The 25,445-nt window shown below is 39.1% G+C and overlaps 1 protein-coding gene across 3 annotated transcripts in view; it reads left to right on the top strand.

The window, feature by feature from the left end:
• Positions 1-25,445, top strand: part of epha8 (eph receptor A8) — a 178,861-nt gene that overhangs the window by 20,987 nt on the left and 132,429 nt on the right. The window contains exon 2 of one of the 3 annotated variants that reach the window (XM_072715765.1): positions 24,225-24,352. The exons of the other annotated variants lie outside the window; for them this stretch is intronic. Within the exon in view, the coding sequence (XP_072571866.1) occupies positions 24,271-24,352 (82 nt within the window). The 5' untranslated portion in view covers positions 24,225-24,270. The remainder of the gene's footprint in view (positions 1-24,224; positions 24,353-25,445) is intronic. 3 annotated transcript variants of the gene reach the window in all.

Here is a 25,445-nt window from a genome sequence, read left to right as displayed (position 1 = left end):
ATTGATCTTTTGTTTTCCACAGAGTAAAAAACACCGGCAAGCTTGGCAAGTTTCACAGACAGCCTCATTGGCCTTGTTCTAATGAATATTTGCCTTTAAATCAAAATTGATACTGAGAAAGTGCTGAAACAATTTGGTGTGACTAGGAGGTGGGAATGTAATTCATTAGTAGGCTGGTTGGTGTGTGTGTGTGTCTGTGTGTGTGGGTTATGTATATATTACATTGTGGGGACTCAGTTTTATAAAGATCCGTGACTACAATCAGAAAACTAAAAATGGCAAAAGTCTTGTATTTTGTTTGGTTACTTATGGTTAAGGTTAGGACTGGGTAGGGGTTAAGGTTGTCATTGCTGGGATTAGGGTTTTTCCCATAGAAATGAATGGACAGTCCCCACAAAGATACATATACAAACGTGTGTGTGTGGGGGGGTGCATACCCTGAGATAATATCCTGCAGATGGCCTTGGATAGAAGCAATGATGTCCTGAGCTTATACCACAGATCAGAATTGCAGCTGATCCAAGCATTTTTAATTGATTGGTATTGGCTACCACATCAGTATTGTACATCAGTTGTGCAGATTGTAAGGTTCCATCACATGCTGTAGTAAGCCTGAGGCACATGGCACATGCCTCAGGAATATAGGTGACCCAATCCCTTTTTGTACAGGGCTTCTGTATTTACAGCACACTCCAGTCTGTTGTCCAGGTTCACTCCTAGGTACCTGTGTGTATCCACCTCTTTCACGTTCTCTCTGTCAATAATGATTGAAGACAGGGGGCTTTATGACTTCCTGAAATCAATCACCTTCTCTTTGGTCTTCCCAATGTTGAGCATCAGCTGATTTCTATTGCACCACTCAAGAAAGTCCTTCAGTAGATTACCTTAAATCCAAAGTTATCCGGCTAAGCAAGAAATCCTGCTTCTTGGAAGGCCCCCCAGCCCTTCTCTGTTATAAATGTTATAAATACAGTATATAAGATGTATACAGTGTATACATGGATGCACATAACTGGTACGCAAGTATGCATTCACCTTACTCACCAGACTTATGTGCATTTGCACTGATATGACAAGAAATCACAGTGCATTACAAGCTTTATATGCAAATTCGTACTTCATTTGCGATATAAAGGTTAAAATGCCATAGCAGTAGAAAAAGTCATAGCAGCAGAAATGCACATAAAATATGTAGGCATTGGCACTGTTACAACACTTGACTGCCACATGTATCGCTTTTAGCTGAACATGTACTTCTGTACCAGTTACACTGCTAGTCAAAGGTTTTTGCACACCACAGGTTTATACCACTTTTCAAGTCATGTCACAAACTGCAGGTTTTTTATTTTTGTTAAGCATTGGAAAGCTGAGAATAACTATAAATGAAAATTAGTCAAATAAAACATGGAAAGATTATGTAACCGTGCATGTCTCCTGTTAACTGGTTGTGTGGTGAGGGCATAGTTAAATTCTGGGCTGTCCATTAACTAAAATGCACTAGTTAACTCCTTCATCTCATGAAACAGAACAGCTTTTTATGTCCCTTGTGGAAAGAATGCCTCAAATTTTCTTTGCTGAATCAAAGATATGTCATTTTCTTGCTATAAAGGTACTCAAATGGTGAACACACTGTAAATTTGTTAGCACATACTATTGAGTGTATTTTTAGTAAATGTTAAGCGAGTAACATGCAAATGCAGAAAATCTCAGTGTGTGCAAAAACTGACTGGTAGTGTATGTGCATCCCCAGTTATAAAATATAGTGCTCTGGGACTGTTTTTGTATGCCAGAGTTGGTGTTTTCTTACCAAACAAATACTTTTAAAATATTTTTTTAATGTAATTTTTAATTGTTGTTATTTTTTTGGGAGGAGTGTCTCTTTAGACTTATTTAAGCAGAAACATTCAGTATCGGTGTCAGATTTTGAAATAATCGGCTAATGGGATTGGCAGAAATTTCCTTATCGGTACGTCACTACTGCAAGGAGCCCAGGTCATCACCCCTCCACCACTGTGCTTGCCAGTTGTGTTTGTGCTGATATGCTGTGTTTGGTTTTCGGTAAAGGTATAACTGCATTATGGCCAAACATCTCTACTTTGGCCTCATCTATCCAGAGGACATTGTTCCAGATGTGTTATGGTTTGTTCATATGCAACTTTGCAGTCCTATGCCATGCTGCCATGTTCTTTTTAGAGAGCAGGCTTTCTCCTGGCAACCCTTCCAAACAAGGCATATTTGTTCAGTCTTTTTCTAATTGTAATGTCATGAACTATAACCATTCCCAGACTGATGGGCAGTAACAATTGCTTCTCTAAGATCATTGCTGATGTCTTTCCTCCTTGGCATTGTGATAATACTCACCTGAATGCTCAAGACCAGCAAATTGTCAAAACTTCTGCTTTTATAGAGATGGTCACACTTGCTCATGATCAGTCAATTAATTGCATTTGATTAGCAGAACCTGGCTGATACTTACCCTCAATTAATTCCTTAATTTTTCACACACAGCTTCTGCATCTTGGCTTAGCTTTTGTTAAATAATGACAGTGTAATATGTAATGTCTTGTTGTCCATCTGAGGCTGTATTTACCTAATTTTAAGACCTGCTAAGGACCAGATGATTTCTTTATGTCCTGATACGTAAAACTTTATAATTGACAGATACTTTCTTTTTCATATGAATGTATATATGAAGAGCTGTAGAAAGTACGCAGGCATATAATGATCCATCCATTTTCCATACCTGCTTATCCTATGTAGGATTGCGGGTTCTGGAACCTATCCAGGAAAGTACGAGTGCAAGGCAGGGAAGCCAGGATGAATAGCAAGAATAACAATATGAAAGCATTTTTAATAACATGCACATTATATGATATGTAATTAACATATGACTGGTAGTGTACAGCATCATTTTCTTCTTCAGAGTCGTTTACTCACTTGTCTGTTTAACATTTCTATTGTCAAATAGTTTCAAACCCAGTTTCCGCCTGCAGTCCAAAGAAATGCAATTTGTCTACATTTGTATTTGTATAAAATATATGTGTTTTTCTTCAGAAAGGCTCAAAATGACTCTAATAAGTTGTTAGGAATAGCCAGAAATAAACAGCATAAAATGCAATACATCAGCATGCTTCTACCATAGCTATGCAAGTTTACCTGTATAACACAGTATGGCTATGCATATAATGCAGCTAAGGATAGGTTTTTCTGTTTTTGCTGTAACTGGAACTGAGGCTTCTGTTTGACTCAGACTTCAGAAAAGAATGTGTTGCCCATCCCTAGACCCCATGTCATTGTTTTCCCTGAGTCCAAATAGACAAACAGACATAAGCATGGACAAATGAAGTGACACAAGCTTTAATTACGATTTTGTCAGAGGTACAGATACAACAATATCAGGATAGGATAACAAGAAATAAAGTATTTTGTATAATATACTATGAGACAGCAGTATTGGAAATTTTCCAAATATTGCAATATGATTATGCAATAAATAATGGGGTATTTATGAAACAAAAAAAGGAGTTCAACATAAATTTCCCACAAGCCTGTCTAGGAGTGATTTAAACAGTAGGGATGAAAATTATTATGATTGTCTTGGAGAATGCATGCACTGGTCATGCAAAACCAGCAGAGGTATACTTTAAACTGATTTGTAAACATATAAGAGATAATCTTGTTAGGTATTTTTTTCCTGTGAAAGATTAAAAATGTTTTATCGGGATTTAAACTCCCTGTGCTGTAATATCTGTACCAAATAGAAGAAATGGAAAAGCCTGATCGTAATCAAGCTGACTAGCGATGTAAGAATTGGATGTGTATAACATGCAATGTTGCTATTAATATTGCACGTTGTCTCGTCCTACTACAGCCATTTTTGAAATTCAGTACAAAATACCTCGCCTCGCATTGTGTTGTCATTCGGCGCTGGTACCAGTTTTCCCAATGTTTTTCACTTTTGGTTTGTCAGTTTACTGAGCTGGAATGTTTAACACCCACATATAGCATTTGGAGTTGAAATAAATACGAAAATTTTAAGTGTAAACTTTATTTGTGAAAAAAGCACAAGTAATCATCCCAGGAATAATCAGTCATTTAGACTGGACATTTTGATCATGTGTCATTTATTAAATACTATGATAAAAATTACGGCCGGGGTAATCATCTTGGCGTACAGCATAGTGAAGCAGCAAGTACACATCTATCTCAATCCACAATTGGTGCGTTCTGGTGTCCACGTCATCTTACGAGATTGTTCTTGGAAGGCAAGTTTGCAAAACTGGTCTTGCCAAGACCACAAGTACAGTATTTACTTTCTTGGTATTGAGGTCCGCCTGTTGTTTGAATAGTGGCACTTTATGGGGAACACCAGAAAGCTTCATGGAGCTTCATTGGCCCATCACTAGTGAATTGGACAGTTTTACAGTGCTGTACTTTTCGTACGTGCTGTACGTCCTTTGCTATGCTCCGTGCTTCTTCTGTGTACCAGCTTCTTCTGTTGCTTCCGGGTCAAAACCCAGGAGGGGAAACTGGAGTGCCTAGGCCAGTTTGAGTCCGATTGAACATAAACATGTAGGAGTTAATCGACTACCAATTGAATTATCTGGGTTTCTGAGTCCGACTTTGAGAAACTCAATTTAGTACGATTACAGTTAGACTAACATGTTTACATGTACTTCAAAAGTCCAGTTTTAGTCGGACTCACACAATAATTCGATTTTCTTAGTCTGCATGTAATTGAACTGTCTATGTTATTAGTTCTGATCCAATTTTACAGCTCTAAGCCACCCCTCAGTAATAAGTGTATGGATAGTCATGGTGCTTTTGTACCCATGGATATCCAGGGTACAGTTCTACTGGGTCGATGAAATACCAGAAACCAAAGTTGAACGTCCATGCTTCCAGATGGAATAAAAGGCTGCTTGAATTATTAAGATCCCCTTCTTTCAGCAAGGGTGTTGTCAAGACTTCAGCGGGGAAACAGCACAGACGCCGTGAGATTGGGTGAACAAGGGTTTATTAGGAGACAGACAAAACAGGAACATCTAAGAAATGCAGGACGGGCGTCTATGTAAGAAAGGACAGGGCATGAAGCCTGCAGCCCACTGTAAGGCACACATTGTCACACTATGGATAATTTAGAAATGTTCTTGGACCACAAAGAACCCTCAGAAGAACTGCACAAATACAGGGTAAACATGTAAACTTCATGCACACACAGCCAGGGGAGAGATTCAAAGTGCTGACCTGCCTTATATTATAAAACATTTAGGAGACGGGAACTGTAGAATGGAGTATGTTTGTTGCGTTCGGCAACGGAGGCGAACAGGGAAGCAGGCGAATCAGCCAGGACGTCAGGCAACGGGGATTTATTGGACTGACGCTCACAAACAAGGTAACAATACAACAATACAATGACAGATCTGGGGAAGACAGACTGAGACTCGGACTAAATACAAAAGACCAGCTAGACATAACAGGACACAGGTGATCACAATCAGGGCTGAACACGAGGTAACGAGGTGGACGTGGCACACATCAGGAGCGGACGGAGCGGGGTGTGACAATGTTTTTATTGGCATCCTGAGGATATAATCACAAGCGAAATGAACATAAAAAATAACTGTTTCGCTCTCTAATAAGAAACAAAACAGAAAATAAACTCATGAAAGCCAGACCGCTTCTCCTTCTCTCCCCTTCATGCACACAGCAAACATACAAGCATCAGCTAATTACAGCACATTGACTTGGTCTTCAAAATCAGCCCTCCTCCGAAAAACACACACACTGTGAGAACTGAACACACAGATCTCTGGGTGTGTGTCTCAAAATGCCCCTGATTGTTTCTGTTATCCAGTAATTATTGGACTTTCACAGATAAAATCTGATGAAGTCCGACAAATTTAAATCTCTCCAGTCATAATATCTGGTGAAAATAATTCCCCCTAATTACAATTTTCTTAAAATAGACTCAATTTCCACATATCCTTCTATTCAAAAAATGAATCTTCATTAGGCTTGCCTGTATGCAGGACAAATCAACCATTATTTATTTCATTCATTCTGATAAAACGTGCACACCATAAAACAGTAACGAGTGAGAAAGAACAGACATGGCCAAACAAGCTAACCAAGTATATTAATAATAATATTTATTTTGCATTATGTATGTGAGGCTATTGACAGGACTTATTTTACTTGGTGTGATGACTACGATAGCACTGTCAAGATGGCGCCAGGAGCATCAGCACGCCGTCGCTCTGTGTGCTTTATGGTGTATATAATTGCATCATTGGTGTGAATATTTTTAGGTAAAAGTAAGACAATTTTAACTTATGACCGCCAAGCTCTCTTTGTCATATGCAACTCTATTTTATGTGACTGGAGTAGGGGAAATTACAATTTCTCAGACTCTGCTTTTCTTAAATCTACACCGGCCGAATTGCACCACCACCCCTGTGCCATTTTTCTGTGGACAAAACATCACAGAAAGTGGGGTAAACAAGGAGGCATCCTTTTGAGGATTAAATGTGAGAGAAAAGTCTTAGCTGCAACCAGTGTGATGGGAGAACCAGCATGGAACCAACACCACCCGCTCAGGATGGACCGGGGGAGTAGGCTGCGCTGCCTGTTTCCGGTATACCCGAGTGAACCTGTACTGACTTGCCACTGTGTTCCTATGAGACGTGGGGGCAATGCTGTGGGAGTTAACCACGGAAATCTCCATTAGTTGGAATATGAAGCATTAGCAACTAGCGTCAGCCCAGCAAAGATGGCCATGCTTAATGCCAGATCAATCTCCAACAAAACTTTTATTCTGAATGACTTTATTACCAGATTGGACTGTTGTAACCCAGTTATTTGCGTTACTGTGTACAGACCACCTAAGTCATATAAGGACTTTATTCAAGATTTTTCTGAATTTCAGTCATCTGTATTTTACAAGCTGACACAGCATGTTAAAAATTCAGTCAAAGCACAGTCTGATGACTGAAAGCACAGTCATCTAGCTCAGTCTCTCTATATGGTGCCGATCAGGGAGTTGATTATCTGATACCTCATTTTAACACTTTATGTACTACCATCCTAGATAAGATTGCCCCTCTGAAAATAAAAAAAAATAAACAAAAGGCACAACCCTGAGTGAATGAGAACATCAAAGCACTGAGACGGTGCTTCAGGAGCATAAATGATGGAGGGTAAATGGAAGAAGGATAGATTCCAAATTTCCCATGATCTTGTGAAATCTTCAGTCAAAGCATTCAATGACACAGTAAAACTGGCAAGGGCACAGTATTTTGCAGATATCGTGAAGAGGGAGAACAGTTCTCACAGGGAGAACTTAATTAATAGCTCAGAGTTGTTAAAATCTTATCTAGCTCTGATTTAAAGGAACCCAAGGATTCAGCTTGCACTACATTATCAGGAAGACTATTCCATACTCTGACTACATGCTGTGTAAAGAAGTGCTTCCTTAAATCCAGTTTGAAATGTTCTCCCGCTAATTTCCACCTATGGCCACGAGTTCTTGTGCTGAAGTAACTATTCGGTTGAACAGCATTCAAACCTGTTAGAATCTTATAGACCTGGATCATGTCCCCCCTCAGTCTCCTTTGCTTGAGGTTGAACAGATTTAGCTCAACTAACCTTTCCTCGTATGACATTCCTCTAAGACCAGGAATCATTCTTGTGGCCCTACGCTGCACCTTTTCTAAGGCCGCAATGTCCTTTTTAAGATATGGTGACCAAACCTGCACACAATATTCTAGGTGAGGTCTCACCAAGGAATTGTATAATCTTAGCATTACCTCCCTTGACTTAAACTCCACACACCTGGAGATCTACCCCAACATCCTATTGGCCTTTTTTATTGCTTCCCTGCACTGGCGAGAATGAGACATGGAAGCATCAACATACACACCAAGGTCTTTCTCGTAATCAGCTACCTTTATTTCAGTAGGTCCCATAAAATACCTGTACTTTATATTTCTGCTCCCTACATGGAGTACCTTACATTTGTCTATGTTAAATTTCATCTGCCATGTATCGGCCCAGTCACTAATTAAATCAAGATCCTGCTGTAGCTGCTGAGTCGCTAGTTCAGTATCTGCTACACCACCCACCTTGGTGTCATCTGCAAATTTCACCAGTTTACTGTATATATTGATGTCTATATCATTTATGTAAATTAGGAACAATAGTGGTCCTAAAATTGAACCCTGAGGTACCCCACTATGAACGCAGACCCACTGTGACATTGTGCCTCTTATAACTACTCGCTGCTTCCTATCTGTTAACCAGTTATCAATCCAGGTCGCTACAGTTCCTAAAATACCTGTCGCTTTGAGTTTAAGTAAGAGCCTCTTGTGGGGGACAACATCAAAAGCCTTTTGGAAATCTAAGTAGATGACATCATAGGCCTTCTTATCATCAACTTCCTGAGTAGCTTCCTCAAAAAACTCCAACAGATTTGTTAAACAGGATCTACCTCTCCTAAATCCATGCTGGCTATCCCTCAAAATGTTATTTGAGTCCAGCTAATCTACCATTTTCCTCTTTGATTATAGCCTCCATAAGTTTACCAGTTATACAAGTTAGACTGATTGGCCTATAGTTTGACAAATTACTTCTATCCCCTTTTTTGAAAATGGGCGTTATGTTGGCATGCTTCCAATCAGAAGGTACCACACCTTCAGATAAGGATCTTTGAAACAGTAAACTTAAGGGTCGGCAAATAATATCCCTCATCTCTTTTAACGCTATAGGTAAGATGCCATCAGGGCCCTGTGATTTATTTATTTTGAGCTTAGCTAGGCTTTGCAAAACATCAGCTTCAGTTATATATATTTTAGTTATAGACGATGCCGGACTAGTAATAAGAATTGGTAAGTTACTAGTGTCCTCAACAGTGAATACCCGTGCAAAACTATCATTGAACTCATTTACTATATCAATGTTGTTTTCAATTATAAGACCCTTACTATCCTGCAGATTAGTAATTTCAGCTTTTAGAGCTCTTTTAGAGTTAAAATACTGGAAGAAACTTAGCCTCCAATGCGATCTTCCTTTCGATATTCCTTTTAGCTCATCTAATGTCATTTTTTAACTCAGCCTGTAGATTTAGATACTCTTGCTTTATTCTGTCATCCTCAGTTATTTTCCATTTCTGGAACAAAGCCCTTTTCCTCCTTACTTTATACTTTATTTCCCTAGTAAACCACCTAGGTTGCAATTTCCTAAATTTATTCTTGCTGGAAACAGGTATGAAGTCCTCTTGCACTTGCAATAATGTGCTTTTAAAAAATTCCCATGCCTCTTCAACAGTTTTGTTATTTAACTCCATCCAGTTCACAGATTCTAGTTTTAATCTCATACAATTGAAGTTAGCCTTCCTAACATTATATATTTTTGATTTGGACTTTGCTCTTCGGGCACTAAACTTTACCTCAAATTTAACCATGTTATGATCACTACTGTCAAGTGGTTCTAAAACGTCTAATTTACCAATCCTGTCCTGGTTATTAGAGAAAACCAGATCAAGAATGGCATCTCCCCTGGTAGGGGTGTTAACAAATTGAGTAAAAAAATAATCCTGTACTAATTCCACCATCTCCAGTTCATTTTCAGAAGAGCCAGTAACAATGTCCCACTGCATCCCCAGTAAATTAAAATCACCCATAACTACCACATAATTTTTATTGCTCATAATCCTAATATCACTATATATATATATATATATATATATATTGTAAATATACATTCCTTGATGATGTCATTGTTTATATAGCTTGCATATCAGTTGTTTTTAAGATCAATAATAAGCACAGATACTATTTTACCGGGATTTATACCATTTCACCACAACACTGAAATCTTCTTGGACACATTGGCCAGCACCATTTTTTTTTAACAGAAATACTAGCGCCAGTGCTCCCCAGTGTGCCAACACTCCAGAATCAAATAATGCAAAATATGTAAGGTATATATTGATGGCCTCAACTTGTATATATGTCTGGTTGTTACGATCCCCCAGTCTAACCGAATAGGTGTGTGTGTGTGGGTGTGTGTACCGAACAGGACACAAGAGTTGGAATAGTATAACAAAACCCAGAAGTGTATTTACAAAGATTGCTGGCACCACAGTGTATTTACAGGACTAAGGAGTGACCCACACCAAAACAGCAAACAAAACAAGCTAACGCCACAAAGTCAGCCTACCTTCCCTGAACAAAAACAAAAGTACAATAACTTCCCCTATCTCCCTACCAACACGTACAATAAACAGAAATAAACAGACCAAAAGACATGGTAGTCATCCCCTACATACACTCTATCACAATCACTCTCTCAAAGCGTCAAAGCCAAGTGCTGCACTTAATCATAGTCGAAATACAAGGCTAGAAATTCGGTACACAGGGAGAGGATTAGCGACAGTACCCTGAGTAAAGCAAAAGGCGAGTTACCGGGCAACAAACCGAGGTCATACACGAGTAGGCAAATCAGAGTAAATCACAACCTAAAACATGATAGAGCAAGTCAGCAAGAGCTGTTGGTTTCGGCATTGTCGTCATTTTCTGTAGAAGTTCCAGAAATGATGGCATTGGGTTGAACAAGACTTGGCCGGAGCTCTGAGCGGAGCTGACAAATCCCTGGGTCAGATCATTCACCAGATATCTTGATGGAGTATTGGCACATAACACTGGTTGATATACAGTCATTGACAAAAGTCTTGTCACATAAGGACATAGTAACTTAAAAAGGCATATAACTTTATTTCTAATCAATCAATTGTTACAATGAATGGATCAATTTAATACCAAGGGCTTTCACATTAATAACTGGGTGCAAAATGAAACAGTCAAAAAGTGTCCTGATGTTCACAGCTTGTTAAAGTCCATAACACCTGTTTTTGCAAGGACTAAAGTCTTGTCATGTCTTTTAATGATTCAACCAATCACAGATTAGAGGTTCACCTGTGACAAATATTGTAATTAACATAATCCCAGGTGTGTATATAAAGAACCCCAAGAACACCAGACTTTCACTTCACTGTAAAACCTGATGAGTCAGTTCAACTCAAACTGTTTGAGGAAACCGATTGCCTCAAATCATTTAAATTTATAAACTTAGACAATTTCAATAGAGAAATGTCTTTGAATCGAGTACAAGTAACTCATGTATTTACTGTTAAAGTAACTTGGGTAAATAAAGTTAAGAGAACTAAATCCATCCTGTAATTTGAACTGCAATCATTAAGTATTTTGAACTCATATATATAATATTCTAAACTCATTTAAAAAGTGTTAAATGAAACTAAATTCATATATATTTTAACTTAAATGTACTTTCCTTACCCTAAATTTCCAATTAAGTTTCATTAACTCAGCCATTCTCAGTTACGACATATTACTATATTATAGTTGTGACAACTTCCAACTTTGTTGTGGCTGCTCATTTCATTTAAGGAAACTGATTGCCTTAAACCATTTACGTTTTATTAACACAAAGTAAACACCCACATCTCAAACAACAGTAGAATGTAGAACATTCATACGACATAACATTTTAATCTGCACAGTACCAAAGAATACGTTGAATTTTTCAAGTCTGTCTTAAAAGAATAATCACATTGAAATGGATTTTTCTTGCTGTGACCAATCCTTGGGTTCACATTCACCTTTAGACATTCATGTTACCATGGTTACAATGTAAGTGAAATAAAAAAAAGAAAAAAAGATCTAATAGTAACCCAAATAGTTCTTAAAAGTATTGAATCCTCTTGTGCTCCTTCATGACATTTCATTCACCAATAAATATTGCCAAATTACCTCACCAATTTGTCTTAGCAAAATTTGGTTCTTGTTCCCACTCATCAATTGTGGACAATTTCAGTTATCATTTCTGGCTTCTAATAATTGATTTAGAAATTCTGGTTTCATAGGATTTATTGATACCTTTAAACAATGGGATTTAAATCAGTTCTAATATGAATTAAGTGAATAAAATGTCACCAATCCTACACAATTCAAATAACAAAACTTGGAAAAACTAGGTCATTATTTCAATGTGATAATATTGAAAGTGAGAAGAACACTAAAACAATGGAAAAAATATGTAAATCTCTCTTAAATTTCAAATTCAACATATAATTCTTGGATTCCTGTCGAGTGAGTTGCATAGTGCTAATATAAACACAAATCAGAACTAAAACAACTAAGGATCGCACTTTTCTCTATACGTATATTATGCGAAATGCTCAGAAGCTATTCAAGGGAAAAGATCATTTTCAGTCAATGACTCTTTCAAATGCCATAAATATAAATTTTGTTGACAACTTCACTCCAGCTCATTTCTCAATGCCTGTAACTTAGGTTTGAGCTGCTTTCTCCCATCATCAAGATTTAAAAGGACAATCTGGATAAACTCAAAAAAGCCACTTAGCTTTTCAGGGTAGCTCAAATGGAGAGCATATATCAGTCCAAACAAAATCACCAGTGCATCAGTCCAAGATCTGTGGGACATTACAACCTGACCCTCAAGGATGATTGACACATGGCGTGTGTCAAAGGGAATTCCTCCAGGCACTTCCTCTTCACTGACCACAGCCACAAGAACCACTGTTCCCTCATGGTCTGCGTCCAACTCATCCTGAAAAGAAAATACATATTATAAATGTGTGAAAGTAATTGAACAAATCATCAAGCTAGTAAAAGGAACAGAAAAAGAGCAAACTGTAAGTTTGGGCATTTGCTAGGCAGTAACTTGGTGCACTATGTGTTAATGTCTTAGTGCTGCAATGTGCTGTTTCACAATATATTGCACAAAGCTAAGAACAATACCTTGCAGGCCTTGAAGACCTCTGATGAAGCCTCCTTTAAATAAATAGGTAGGCCGGCTAAGGCTGCTGTTCTGGCTGCATTGATGTCATTCTTATCCTGTAGCACAGACAAGACATGCATAGTAGATGTTAGAATGCAGTGTTCAAGTTGAACCACACACATAAATACACTATATACCCACCCGTTCCTCATATTCCATCAAAACTTTTTCCATCTTGTGACCAAAACTTCCAGTCCTCCGTTTTTTGTACAGCGTCAGCAGCCGAGGTGTATACTTGTCAAGTGCAGAAAAGAAGGAAAATGGCAGATTTTGATTGGTGATTCTGTGGAATTAACTGTAGAGCTGAATGGAAAACAAAAAAACAGATTAGCTGGCATCATCCATTTTCACAACTGTAAGCCTTGGGAGATGAGGAAAAATATTTCTCAGATATTTTCAAAAATCAGACATACGTGTTAAACTATACATATTTTTGAAACTTTATCTATATATTAAAATAGTGTGACAATAATGACTTCCTTTTCAAATTTTACTCACTTGGGCTTCACAAAAGAGTGCAGGCCATCTGTCTTTTAGGTCTGCAACAGGGGGAGCTGAATTTACAATTTCTTCACGCCGGAGTGCAAAGGTGTGCAACATATGTTGATGGATGAGAATCATGTCTCTTTCTATGAATGCCTTCTTAAACTGCTCCACAATTTCAAGCATCTGTGCCTCCATTGTGTCCTTAGTCTGTCTATGGCAGGGGTCTCCAACTCCGGTCCTGGAGAGCTACTACCCAGTAGGTTTTCTGTCCCACTAGGCTTCTGATGAGCCACACCTGTTCCTGGTGTTTACCTGAGAACAGGTGTGGCTTACCAGAAGCCGGGTATGATAGAAAACCTACTGGACGGTAGCTCTCGAGGACCGGAGTTGGAGACCCCTGGTCTATGGGGATAATTAGGAAGGAAGTTAATTTCCCGTCTTCTTGGTCTTTTAATGTTGGCCCTGGATGCTGCACCCTCTGGATTGTTCCTGCTGCGCTGTCCTGCATTTACAGCTACATCTTTTATGCCAGCCCTGCTCAGTTTTGGTCCTGTAGTTTCCCATCTTGAAACGCAAACTATTTTTCCAACCATTATACCCCGATTTAGAACCGTTTTCTTTGAGACACGGGTGTTTACTCACAAGAGCTTCTGCAGCTTTGCCTAGCTCTCTGCTGCTAGGATATGCTTTAAGTTTATAGATTTCAGCAGCCATTACATCCAATATGTTGTGTTTCTGATCCCTGGTCAATTTGATCATTTCCCCCTCTTTCACAAATGCAGTGTTACCCTCTCTGAGAGCATATTCCACCTCATATGAAAATGTTGGAATTATAAATACTTCTGGCCACCGACAAAGGCGCTCTGGCGAATTAGTATTATCAGACAGTAACACGGTGTCATCTGTACTGTTTGAACTGACATCAAAATCAACTAATTTAACTATCTTAATTGATGCTTTGGATGGTAGATCTTCTATGTTAACTAAATTGCATAAGGCATTGTCGAATTCTGGGTCCTGAAACTGAAGGCGAAAATCATACAGGTAGGTCAAGTTCAACTTATTTTTCACCTCAAATATGAGGGCATTTACAGTTTCAGGACGTGAAGGCAAAGTAAGCCTCTCAGCATTGAGGTCATCAAGGATGACCCTGAGTTTCAGAACATCAGTCGGTTCCATTTGCATTGGGCCTGCACCGGTAACAAAAAAAAACAAAGAGCTGCTGCCAATGTTTACTATATGACCACTACACTAGTAAATGACCTCAGCTGTTATTGCTTTATAACCTTTGAGATGGACATCCTATAATGCATGGGTCACACTGTAAAATAGATTACCTTTAAATACCTTGACTGTCTTGTCCAGGAAAGCTTCCTTCTAATCCCAAAAAAGCTACACTTTTAGTCTGACACAGGAATGAAATGTTTAGTTGTGAGAATTAGCTTACCTGACAATTTATAGGCAAACAATGGCATTTGATCAGTTAGCTGACACACTGATTTCACTGTATGGCCTTCATGATCTGTTAACTCATATGACCGCAAATGCTCAATATATCAGGTGTCGTAGTTTTTCAGTAAAAAGATTATTTCATTTCCAATGAGTAAAATGTTCTTTATCTCTTTAAACTCAGGTAAGGCAGCATGTAGTCCAGTGCAGACAAACATGCCAACCACAAAATTCGTGCCTTCAACAGTTGCCGGTTTTGTGCCATACACAATACTGCTGTTTGTGAGGCTTGAGATGAACACGTGGGTATCAGTGGGCAAAGATGTTACAAAGAGAGATTCCATTTTTGAAATCTGAAGTGGTGGCTTCAAAAATCTTGGCGATGAGAAATAGAAGGCCATCATTTTTTGGTGTCTCTCTGTCAAGGTTTTCAGCACATTTTTGTAGTTATGAGTGTCATGTATAATTTTCTTAAATACTTTGTGCTTCCCCTCAAATCTCTTTCTCCAGAGATGCACCAGAGGACCAAAGCACTTTATGAGATGTGGATAATGTTCAATATAGTGATGCTTTGGTCATAATTGTAAGCTGGGGAAGACTTCCTGAAACAGTTGTCTGTGATCTGAAATCTTACAGGCCATGTACTGAATGGTTTCATCTGTGAAAGAATGAGACAAAGCAAGTTCAACTATGTCCTTCAAGTTCATTAGTACTTCCCATAATTTATCCCCCTCTGGTACTCTTGAACCTATGAGAACAGGAAGCAGTCTGAGTAGTGTGTTGTTCTCATGCCCATTCCCACCAACCGTTCCTCGAGTGGCAAAATTTTGAGGAATTGGGTGAGGGCGGTCAACTTTGTCAGTATGCTGGTATGGAAAAGATATTATTACCCTATTCAAGTTATCCAAAGTAAAATATCTCTTTGCAATCAATCCTTTCAAACAATATGCCAATTCCACAGGTATCACACCTTCAAACAGGTCATGCAAGATGTCTGGTGGAAATCCTGTGATAGGATGGAAATGAGAAAGATGGTCAGAGAGAACACAACTGTGATTTACACCATACATCTCATCACTGCTGTTTTTTTAACAAGGTTATCATGCAGATCTTTGGTTCTCATGTCAAAAGTGAATGCATCTGATGTTTGCATCTCTGTCAGACTGGCAAGACAAAATTGGCAGAAATATTTTGACCTGAAACTCTGACTGAAACCAGCAAGTCCATGGGCAGCGAGGTTATCAGCTACAACAGAGTACACCGTGCCTTTGAGACAATCACCAAATGTTTCAATGAAGACACCGTATTCTTCAAGAGTTTTCAGGTCACGCAAGAGAGGTGCAAAAACCTTTGCATATCCAAACTGCCGTACATCATTTGAATTGCACAAAAGGGCAAGTTGTGTGGAGTGAAGGGCTGAGCGGTACTTCACTGGCAGGTTAGCTAATGTCCAATAAATCGCACACACTTTGTGTATTTTCTTTGATGTTCCTAGAGGGTTTGCAATTTCAAAATCATCAATATAGAGAATGATTGATAATTTCTGACCCTCAGCTGAGAGAAGCAGATTCTCATGGTAGAAGGAGCCATCACAATATGATGAATACTGTCCAGATATCTGCACAGTGGTTTCTTTGACTTTCTCAAACACATATGTTTTTTTCAATAACAATTGCAGAGATGTCAGTATAGGCACATACATATATGTATGCTGTGACGACTCAATAATGTACTCTGTGGGTTTAACAAATGGAAACTTCTGCTCATAATATGATTTTCTCCTCTTAACTGTTGACAGTGGTCCTTCAGAGGTAACAGATTTATGCAAAACATTACTCTCTAAAACTGCCTGGACTGTCTCATTTACAAGTTGGTCAGTAAATGAGCAGTTATGTTTTTTCAGTATCTTGATGACGGATTCTCTGACTACAGGTTCTGAGAGAGAAAACAACTGATCAATATGCTCAATTATTTCTTGTGTTGCTCTTTGTGATACATGGAGAATAGTTTCCATTTTCAAGAAGAAGCCAGCCAGGTTATACTGTAATTGTTCCTCTAAATTGTCAGTGCTGCTAGCTGCTTCAGATATGAATTCATTTTCATCCAAGGATTCTGCTGGTCCTTGCTCGATGTCAGTATCCTGAGAAAGGTTTGATACACCTTGCACTACCACTGACACATCATAGTCAGGTGTATTTTGATGATCCCTGCATTTATGAGCATTATATGTGGAGTAAACATTTGTTTTAAACTTGCAAGCCTTAAACGGACTTGGCACCATTTCTTTCCGTCTTAAATGACCCCTGAGATGAATAAACATATCCCTCTCAACAAAAGGTTGCTTAAAATTACACACAGGACAATGAAATACCAGATTGAACGTTATATCAAGACTGTCCCTAGCTACCACTCTTTTCTCATCATGTAATCTTGATAAATGGATCTTCAGTGCATTGAAAGTGCTAAATGTGGACATGCAATTGTTATACAGACAAGGTAAAGGTGAAACTGTGGAATACTGTCCATGATAGAGTCTGTAATGTCACAATAACCGTACTTTTAAGGCAGTAGAAAAGCCACACAATTTACATTATATTACCAGTATTGATACCAATTCAGCCCAGCCTATCTGTAGCTAACAATATTTTACAATCAGTTAGGTTACTTGCATTCACTTTTTAAGCTGCACAACTAACGTTAACACGGTTTTTAAAAAGTGAACGTAAATGTTAGCTACAAGAGCATTTACCTACAGTAGCTGCTTGTAAAATAATGTTAGCCAACTACAGCAATATTAGTTTGGCAGCAAATATTGCTTCTATTGCTTGTTACCAATCTCATGTCTGAGCAACTAAAACCTGTCGTAGCATCAGCACTACATGCTTTTACCAAACAGCCAAACTGTGTGTCGAGTCAAAACGTTACCTGGTATAAAATACAAATGTACGTCCTGAGTCGCCAGTGAAATGACTTCCCAAAAACACGATGGAGTGCTGTATGCCGACGTCTTCTTCTGCTGCTCCGCTGTTGAGCGCGAACAAGTCCAACCGCCAAGCCTGTCTCTTTCGCGCACCTTCTCCCTCTGCACAAAGTTAACGGGCGTTTCCGCCAAGTTCAGAGTTTAAATTTTTGGCAGAATGCCCAGTCTGTTTTTTGTCTCCTACATATATTTAAAAAGTAGTTATTAAAAGGTTATTCCACCAATAAGTTTGTTATAATGCAAGCAAGATTATGTAATTCTCATTTGAGGCTGGAACAAAAAAATGTTGTTCAATAGATTGATTTTCTGAAAGAAAATGTATTTTAAAATACTAATGATTGCTGTTGAGTTTTTACCAAATGATACTAACATCCAATCTTTACACTTTATGTGAATCTTCAGAATTGATTACTAGATTACTGGAGCACATTCTGAAGGTTTTATTAAAAACATCCCAAGACAAAAGCCAGCCATTTAAATAATATTAATTCAATTTAGAGAAAATGAGTCAGTGCAACTAACTTGTATTATATCACATATACTTGAAATGATGCAAAAATCTAAGCACACTCAAATCTATTGAGTTATTACTTCAAAAATTCAATTTTGAGTTTGGTTAATTCATGAGAATGAGTTGTCTCAATATTTTGGAGTATCAAGTAATGTTAACTTACTTTTTTGATTAAGATATGCTGTTAGGTTTTACAGTGTTGAAGTGCAACCTGACTTCTGACAACACGCCAAAGATTCAACCACAGACCAAGTCTGCTGCTGAGGTGGCAGACATCGTTAATGTATCCAAACGTCAAGTGGAGAGGATTAAAAAAAGATATGAAGAAACTGGTGATGTTCATGACAAGCCCAGGTCATAAGACAACTCTTTAAGACAACTCTTTGAGAGGACCGTTTGTTGCTTCGAAAGTCCAGGGCCAACCCTTTTTCAATTGCAGCAGAGCTACATCAGAACTGGTCACCAGAAACCGCTGTGTCTACAAGAATAGTTTCTCAAATTCTCGCACGCAGTGGTCTCCATGGCCAAATTAGTGCTCAGAAACCAGCATTAACGAGAACGCAACAAAAAAAGCATGTTGATTTTGCCAAGGCCCGCAGCTTGCAGCAAGGATGGACAGTGGCAAAGTGGCAGAAGGTTGATTTTTCTGACGAATCATCCATTGAACTACATACCAAATGCTGCAAATACTGCAGGAGACTTGTTGGAACCCGCATGAACTCAAAATTCACCCAGAAAACAGTCAAGTTTGGTGGAGGAAAAATCATGGTTTGGGGTTACATCCAGCATGGGGGTGTTCAAGAGATCTGCAGAGTGGATGGCAACATCAACAGCCTGAAGTATCAAGATATTCTTGCTGCCCATTACATTCCAAACCATAAGAGAGGGCAAATTCTGCAGAAGGATGGCGCTCCTTCTCATACTTCAGCCTCCACATTGAAGTTCCTGAAACTGAAGAGGATCAAGGTGCTCCAGGATTGGCCAGCCCAGTCACCAGACATGAACATTATTGAGCATGTCTGGGGTAAGATTAAGGAGGAGGCTTGGAAGATGAAACCAAAGAATCTAGACGAACCCTGGGAGTCCTGCAAAACTGCTTTCTTTGCCATTCCAGATGAGTTCATCAACAAGTTATTTCAGTCATTGCCAAGACGTATGGATGTGGTCCTCCAAGCTCATGGGAGTCATACACATTATTAATTTTTTTTTCAAAGGCACCATGACTTTATGTTCTGATGTTATTGTAGCATGTTTGTGTATTCTAAATGTATAATTGTGTGTCTAATGTATAATTTCTACATTATTTTTGTATATGACAAGACTTTTGTCCAGGCAAAAGTTGACCTTTCTGTCCTAATTCCATGACAAAACTCAATGAATAATGCAAAACTTTATTTTGGTATAATAAGCATAATCTAGAGGGCTTTGCCTTTTCTTACAAGTCATTTCTGATTCCATCTGATTAACTACAGGTCAAGTTATTATTTGTTGTTCCTACAACTTGGTTAAGTGACAAGACTTTTGTCAGGCACTGTATAATGAAACTAAAAAGTAAAAATATTAAATTATCAAAGCAATTAAAAAAGGTTCTTGAATGCATAGGAATGTTGCAGGCATTTCATCGAGAATATGCTATTTAACGGTAATACAAAAATACTGTGGCAGTCTAGTGAGTAGCACTGTGGCCTCACATCTTTGGACTTTAAATCTCACCTCTGCTCTGTGTGCATCCCCCCGATGTCATCTTGCAGTCCACAGATATGCAGATTAGCTCAATGGTATCTCTAATATGCCTATAGTGTATATGCTGTTGAATCAAATCTAGGTGAACTGGGCAAGTGGTTGCAGGATGGATGGATGCAACTTATTTGATGAGAACAATAGTCAAGTGGGGCTTTATTGTCATACCACCCATATTGAGGTGTACAATTGCTGTAATAGTAATGTTCCTCCAGGTGTGGTGCAACATGCAGACTAATAGAGGGTAAATGAACATGCAAATGTGTACAAGTCGTAGTGTTCAATAGGATAAGGGATTGAACACCGTGAGACAAGGAATTGTACAGCATGGAGACATTTATGTCATCCATGCACTTGGTGATGAGACCAGCGATAGATGCTGCATGCTCCTCCAAGTAAGTGTGATGACCATAGCTAGCAACTTTGTTCAATATGTTCCAATCTGTGAGATGTGGGTTGAAAAGCTGAGGTGGAGGTGGAGTGTGCACATACAAGGCCCATGCTCCTCCTTCTGGTTGGAAAATCAACATGCCAATGGAATCAGCTTACTTGTGTAATTCTCAGTAGCTTTGCTGTGGTTCATTTTAATTTTCAAATTCGTAGTAATATTACTACTGCTTTCCTTGTCATTTCATATCAAAATGAATATATATTTTTTAATCGATACATACAAAATTACACAGGAATTTTAAAAATACATATATTTCTCTTTTTAACAATGTTACTACATTCTCTGGAACCGATTACAGTAGTAATCAACATTTGATAAAAAGCAGTACAGCAGTCCCTGGGTTAAATGGACTGCATTTATATAGTGCATTTCTACTCTTACGAGTACTCAAAGCGCTTTACAATTTATGCGTCACATTCACCCATCCACACGCCGGTGGTGGAGGCTGTCATGCAAGGCGCCAACCTGCGCACCGGGAGCAATTTGGGGTTCAGTGTCTTGCTCAAGGACACTTTGATGGGGTCAGAAGGAACCAGGGCTCGAACCTGCAATCCTCCAGTTGCTGAACGATAGCACTACCTCCTGCGCCACCATCTTCCCCAAGGGTTAAGAACGTACGACAACTTGTACTTACGAATGAACTACCATGAACCCTATTATATTAAAAATTTGAGCTAGATACAATGGGTCATAATAATGAAAGCATGCAGTACTTTGTAACGCTCATGAAAACATTGCATGGCTTCAGCAGTTCATGGGCTTGAGGTGCAGTGCAGTACCGTATGTAGTTAATTTTACTATTGCTTTATTATTATTTTATGCTTTACTATTACTGTTTTGACTTACAGTACCTACAAAATCAACTTAAAGACAGACTCAGGGAACAGCTCTCATTTGTAATGTGGGTATTGCCTGTATATAACTTGTCAGTGTAAAGCCTACTGTATGTAACAGAATATCATATTTTTGGATGTATACAGCCTTTGGGACATAGAAACCTATATGCAAGTATATGCTTATTTTTCAATTATCATTAAGCATAAATATTTTTTGTATCTTGGTGACCTTTATCTACTGCAAGGCTCATCTCAAGAAGACGTCTGGGAAAAGATTTCCCAGCAGGAAGAGATAGATCAGGGGGAAGAGGAAGAATCAAATTAATGCCATCTGTTCCCATTCTGTGATCCTCTGCCCCTGCCTCTCACAGTCAGTGCAGAGAAAAAACGCATTGTTCTAATTCTGTCATATTATAGCATACACTACCAAAGGAACACAAAATAGTACTTTTTTCTGGTGTCCCCTATTAAAGCTGAGACTGCTTGAAGTACCATAGGAAGGTTATGTTTGTGGATATATTGAATATTAAATTAAAAACTAGTCTACTACAACATGAAGAAAAGTGAAATATAAATGAAAAGAAAATCAATCATGTTAAATTTAAATCTATCATCAAATTTTATTTCATGAAGCATGGCCTTTTAAAAGAGAATCCCATAGTTCCCCAGTTCTTTGCTGAAACCCACATACTAAACGTGGTAATTAGCTGGTGAGCTGATTGAGGTGTGTTTGAGCAGGGAAATCTGTGTTGCAGACTGGCTCTCCAACACTGGAATTTAGGAACCCTGCCTTTTATGTTGCTAAAATGTGCAGAAAATTGTGATATCTAAATTAAAGGTTGTGAACTAGCATTCCATAGCTAAACTACCGTGAAAGGATGTGTGCAATACAGTGACTGTAATCTGAAGAAGTCATGCAAAGCAGGACAGCATGATGAGTGCAATACAGAAGCTCTGGTAGATCTAGATATGGTAGCATCACTGGCAGGTGGGACACAAGCATGAGGAATCCCTGAACACCGGCACTCCAATGACACATGAGGTTGCATGCAGAGTGAGAGTGCATTCATCCTGGAGCCTATCCCAGGCAGTAGTGGACAAAAGATACTGTGGAGATACTGGCATTCTCGTGGATAGAGTGCAAGGCCATTGAATGGCATATATATGCACACACTGAAACACACTCCATGGGCAACAGAATAGGCACCTTTTAGTCTACCTGCATGTTTTTGGAATATGGGAGGAAACTGGAGTACCTGGTGAAAACACAATTTTCAATTCATACAGTATTAATACAGAATTCAATTTATATAAGAATCAGAATCTTTATTATCATTGTACAAGTACAACGAAATTGGATGCAGTCCATTTCAGTGCAAAATAAAAGGCAAATAGAAATTTGAATTAAAAAGCTAAATTTCTGAATAAAATGTAAAAATAAATAAATAAATGTACATATTTATCTACAGTGCATTGTGCCGCAACTGTGGCAGTTGCAAGGACTTGCACTGTAGTCCATATTGCACATGGAGATGAAGTAAAGTATACAGTGAGGGAAATAATTATTTGACCCCCCTGCTTAATTCTCAAGTTGAATATTAATTGTTATTAATGAAGAAACGAGAAGTCTGTAATTTCACTGGTTATCACGCCCCGCTCCGTCCGATCCTGATGTGTGCCACGCCCACCTCGTTACCTCATGTTCATCCCCGATTGTGATCACCTGTGTCCTGTTATTTCTGGATAGTCTTTTGTATTTAGTCCAAGTCTCAGTCTGTCTTCCCCAGATCCGTCATTGTATTGTTGTAATGTTTAGTTGCCATCAGTCCTGTGTAATAAACCCCGTTTGCCCGTCTCACCGGCTTGACTCTCGTGCTTCACCGCTCGCCCGCCGGCGATCGCAACAGAATGACGGATCTCCACAGTGCACCTCAGCAGATCGCGGACCAACACCTCGATCTGCTGAATGAGGTGATTTACTGGCTGGAGCCGCTTCTCCGTCACCCCGTTGACGAGCTGCCGGAGGTTTTCGTGCACTTCCGCCATTACGTGTGCGTTCCCGGACGTCGACATCTCGCTTCAGAGTGTCCCGCTCCGGCTGGCTAAGTCCCGCAGGTGGGGGTCCTCTTGGACCTCCGGCAGGTTCAGCCAGTTGGTCCGCGATCTGCTGAGGTGCGCTGTGGAGATCCGTCATTCTGTTGCGATCGCTGGCGGGCGAGCGGTGAAGCACGAGAGTCAAGCCGGTGAGACGGGCAAACGGGGTTTATTACACAGGACTGACGGCGACTAAACATTACAACAATACAATGACGGATCTGGGGAAGACAGCCTGAGACTTGGACTAAATACAAAAGACTATCCAGAAATAACAGGACACAGGTGATCACAATTGGGGATGAACACGAGGTAACGAGGTGGGCGTGGCACACATCAGGATCGGATGGAGCGGGGCGTGACACTGGTAGTTTTTTTTTTAACAGTAACAATAGACAGATTATCAACAAAACAATCAAGAAAAAATCATTATGTAGCAGTTTCAAACCAATTTGTCATTTATCTAGGGAAATACGTATTTGGTCCCTTAGAACACATGCTTTAGTACTTGGTGAAATAACCATTGTTGGCAAGCACAGCTGTCATTTTTTATAGTTCATCACCAGGTTTGCACACAGCACAGCAGGAATTTTCATCCACTCCTCTTTGCAGATCTCTTCCAAATATTTAAGGTTTTTAGGTCGTCACTTGGATACACAAAGGTTGAGTTCCCTCCATAGGTTTTCTATGGGATTAAGGTCTGGAGACTGGCTAGGGAGCTCCTTGACCTTAATGTGCTTCTTCTTTGTTGCCTTAGCAGTATACTTAGGGTCGTTGTCTTGCATTTTTCATTTTCAGTGCCCTGGCTGAAGGAAGGAGGTTCTCATCCAAGATTTTACGGTACATGGCCCCATCCATCTTTCCTTCAATGTACGCTTGGCAGAAAACACCCCCAAAGCATAATGCTTCCACCTCTGTGTTTGAAGGTAGGGATGGTGTTCTTGGGGCTGTAGTCAGCATTTAGTTGATGCCAAACAGCTCGAATTATGGTCTCATCTGACCACATCACATTCTTCCAAGCCTCATTGGAATTATTCAGGTGTTAATTGGCATACTTCAGACTGGGCCCTCTTCGACAGAGTTACTTTGCGAGCGCTGCAGGATTTCAAATCATAACTGCATAATGTGTTACCAGTGGTTTTCTTGGTGACTGTGGTCCCTGCTGCTTTGAGATCATTAATGAGCTCCTCCTGTGTACTTCTAGGGTTAGCCCTCGCCAATCTTGAGATCATTGTTGCTGCATGAGACAAGATCTTCCTTGGGGTGAATGACAGTTATTTTGTCTTTCTTCCATTTGTGAATAATTGCACCAAGTGGTCACTTTCTCACCAAGCTGCTTGCTGATGGTCTTGTGGTCATATTCCACCTTTGTGAAGGTCAAAAATCTTATCTCTGAAGTCCTTAGACAGCCCTTTGGTATTTTCCTTGGTGATAAGGTTGAAGATGTAGACAGGTTAGTGATCCAAGAATACTATTTAACAAAGTAATGCCATTAAATGTGAAAGCTGGATTGGTACTTAATTAAGTACTATTTGTGTTGTGTTAGTGCATATGTACTTGACCTCATTTCTTGCTGGCTTGTAGGGGATCAAATAATTATTTCCCTAGATAAACAACAAATTGATTTGTACCTGTTACATAATGATTTTTTTTTCTTGTTTGTTTTGTTGTTCTGTCTTCTGATGCTAAAATAAACCTACCAGTGAAATTACAGACTTCTCATTTTTATATAAATGGGTATAGTTAGGAATTCAACAGGTGGTTAAATAATTATTTCCCTCGCTGTATGTGAAGACAGACATACATTGCAAAGGAGGTGCAATATTACACAGAGTAACAGAGTTGCACAATGAGAGATTGGATGATCATTCATTTAAGTTTGTTGTTCATTACAGTGATGGCCCTAGGATATGTACTGTTTTCCAGTCAGTATGAGCTATAATTGCTCTGTACTGCCTGCTTGAAGGCTGCAGTTCATACAGGTGGTGTGCTGGATGTGATGATGTCCTCCAGGATGCT

This window comes from Paramormyrops kingsleyae, chromosome 8 (assembly GCF_048594095.1).
Source record: "Paramormyrops kingsleyae isolate MSU_618 chromosome 8, PKINGS_0.4, whole genome shotgun sequence".
In the NCBI taxonomy this organism is placed as follows: domain Eukaryota; kingdom Metazoa; phylum Chordata; class Actinopteri; order Osteoglossiformes; family Mormyridae; genus Paramormyrops; species Paramormyrops kingsleyae.
This window is presented reverse-complemented; position numbering and strand designations above follow the sequence as displayed.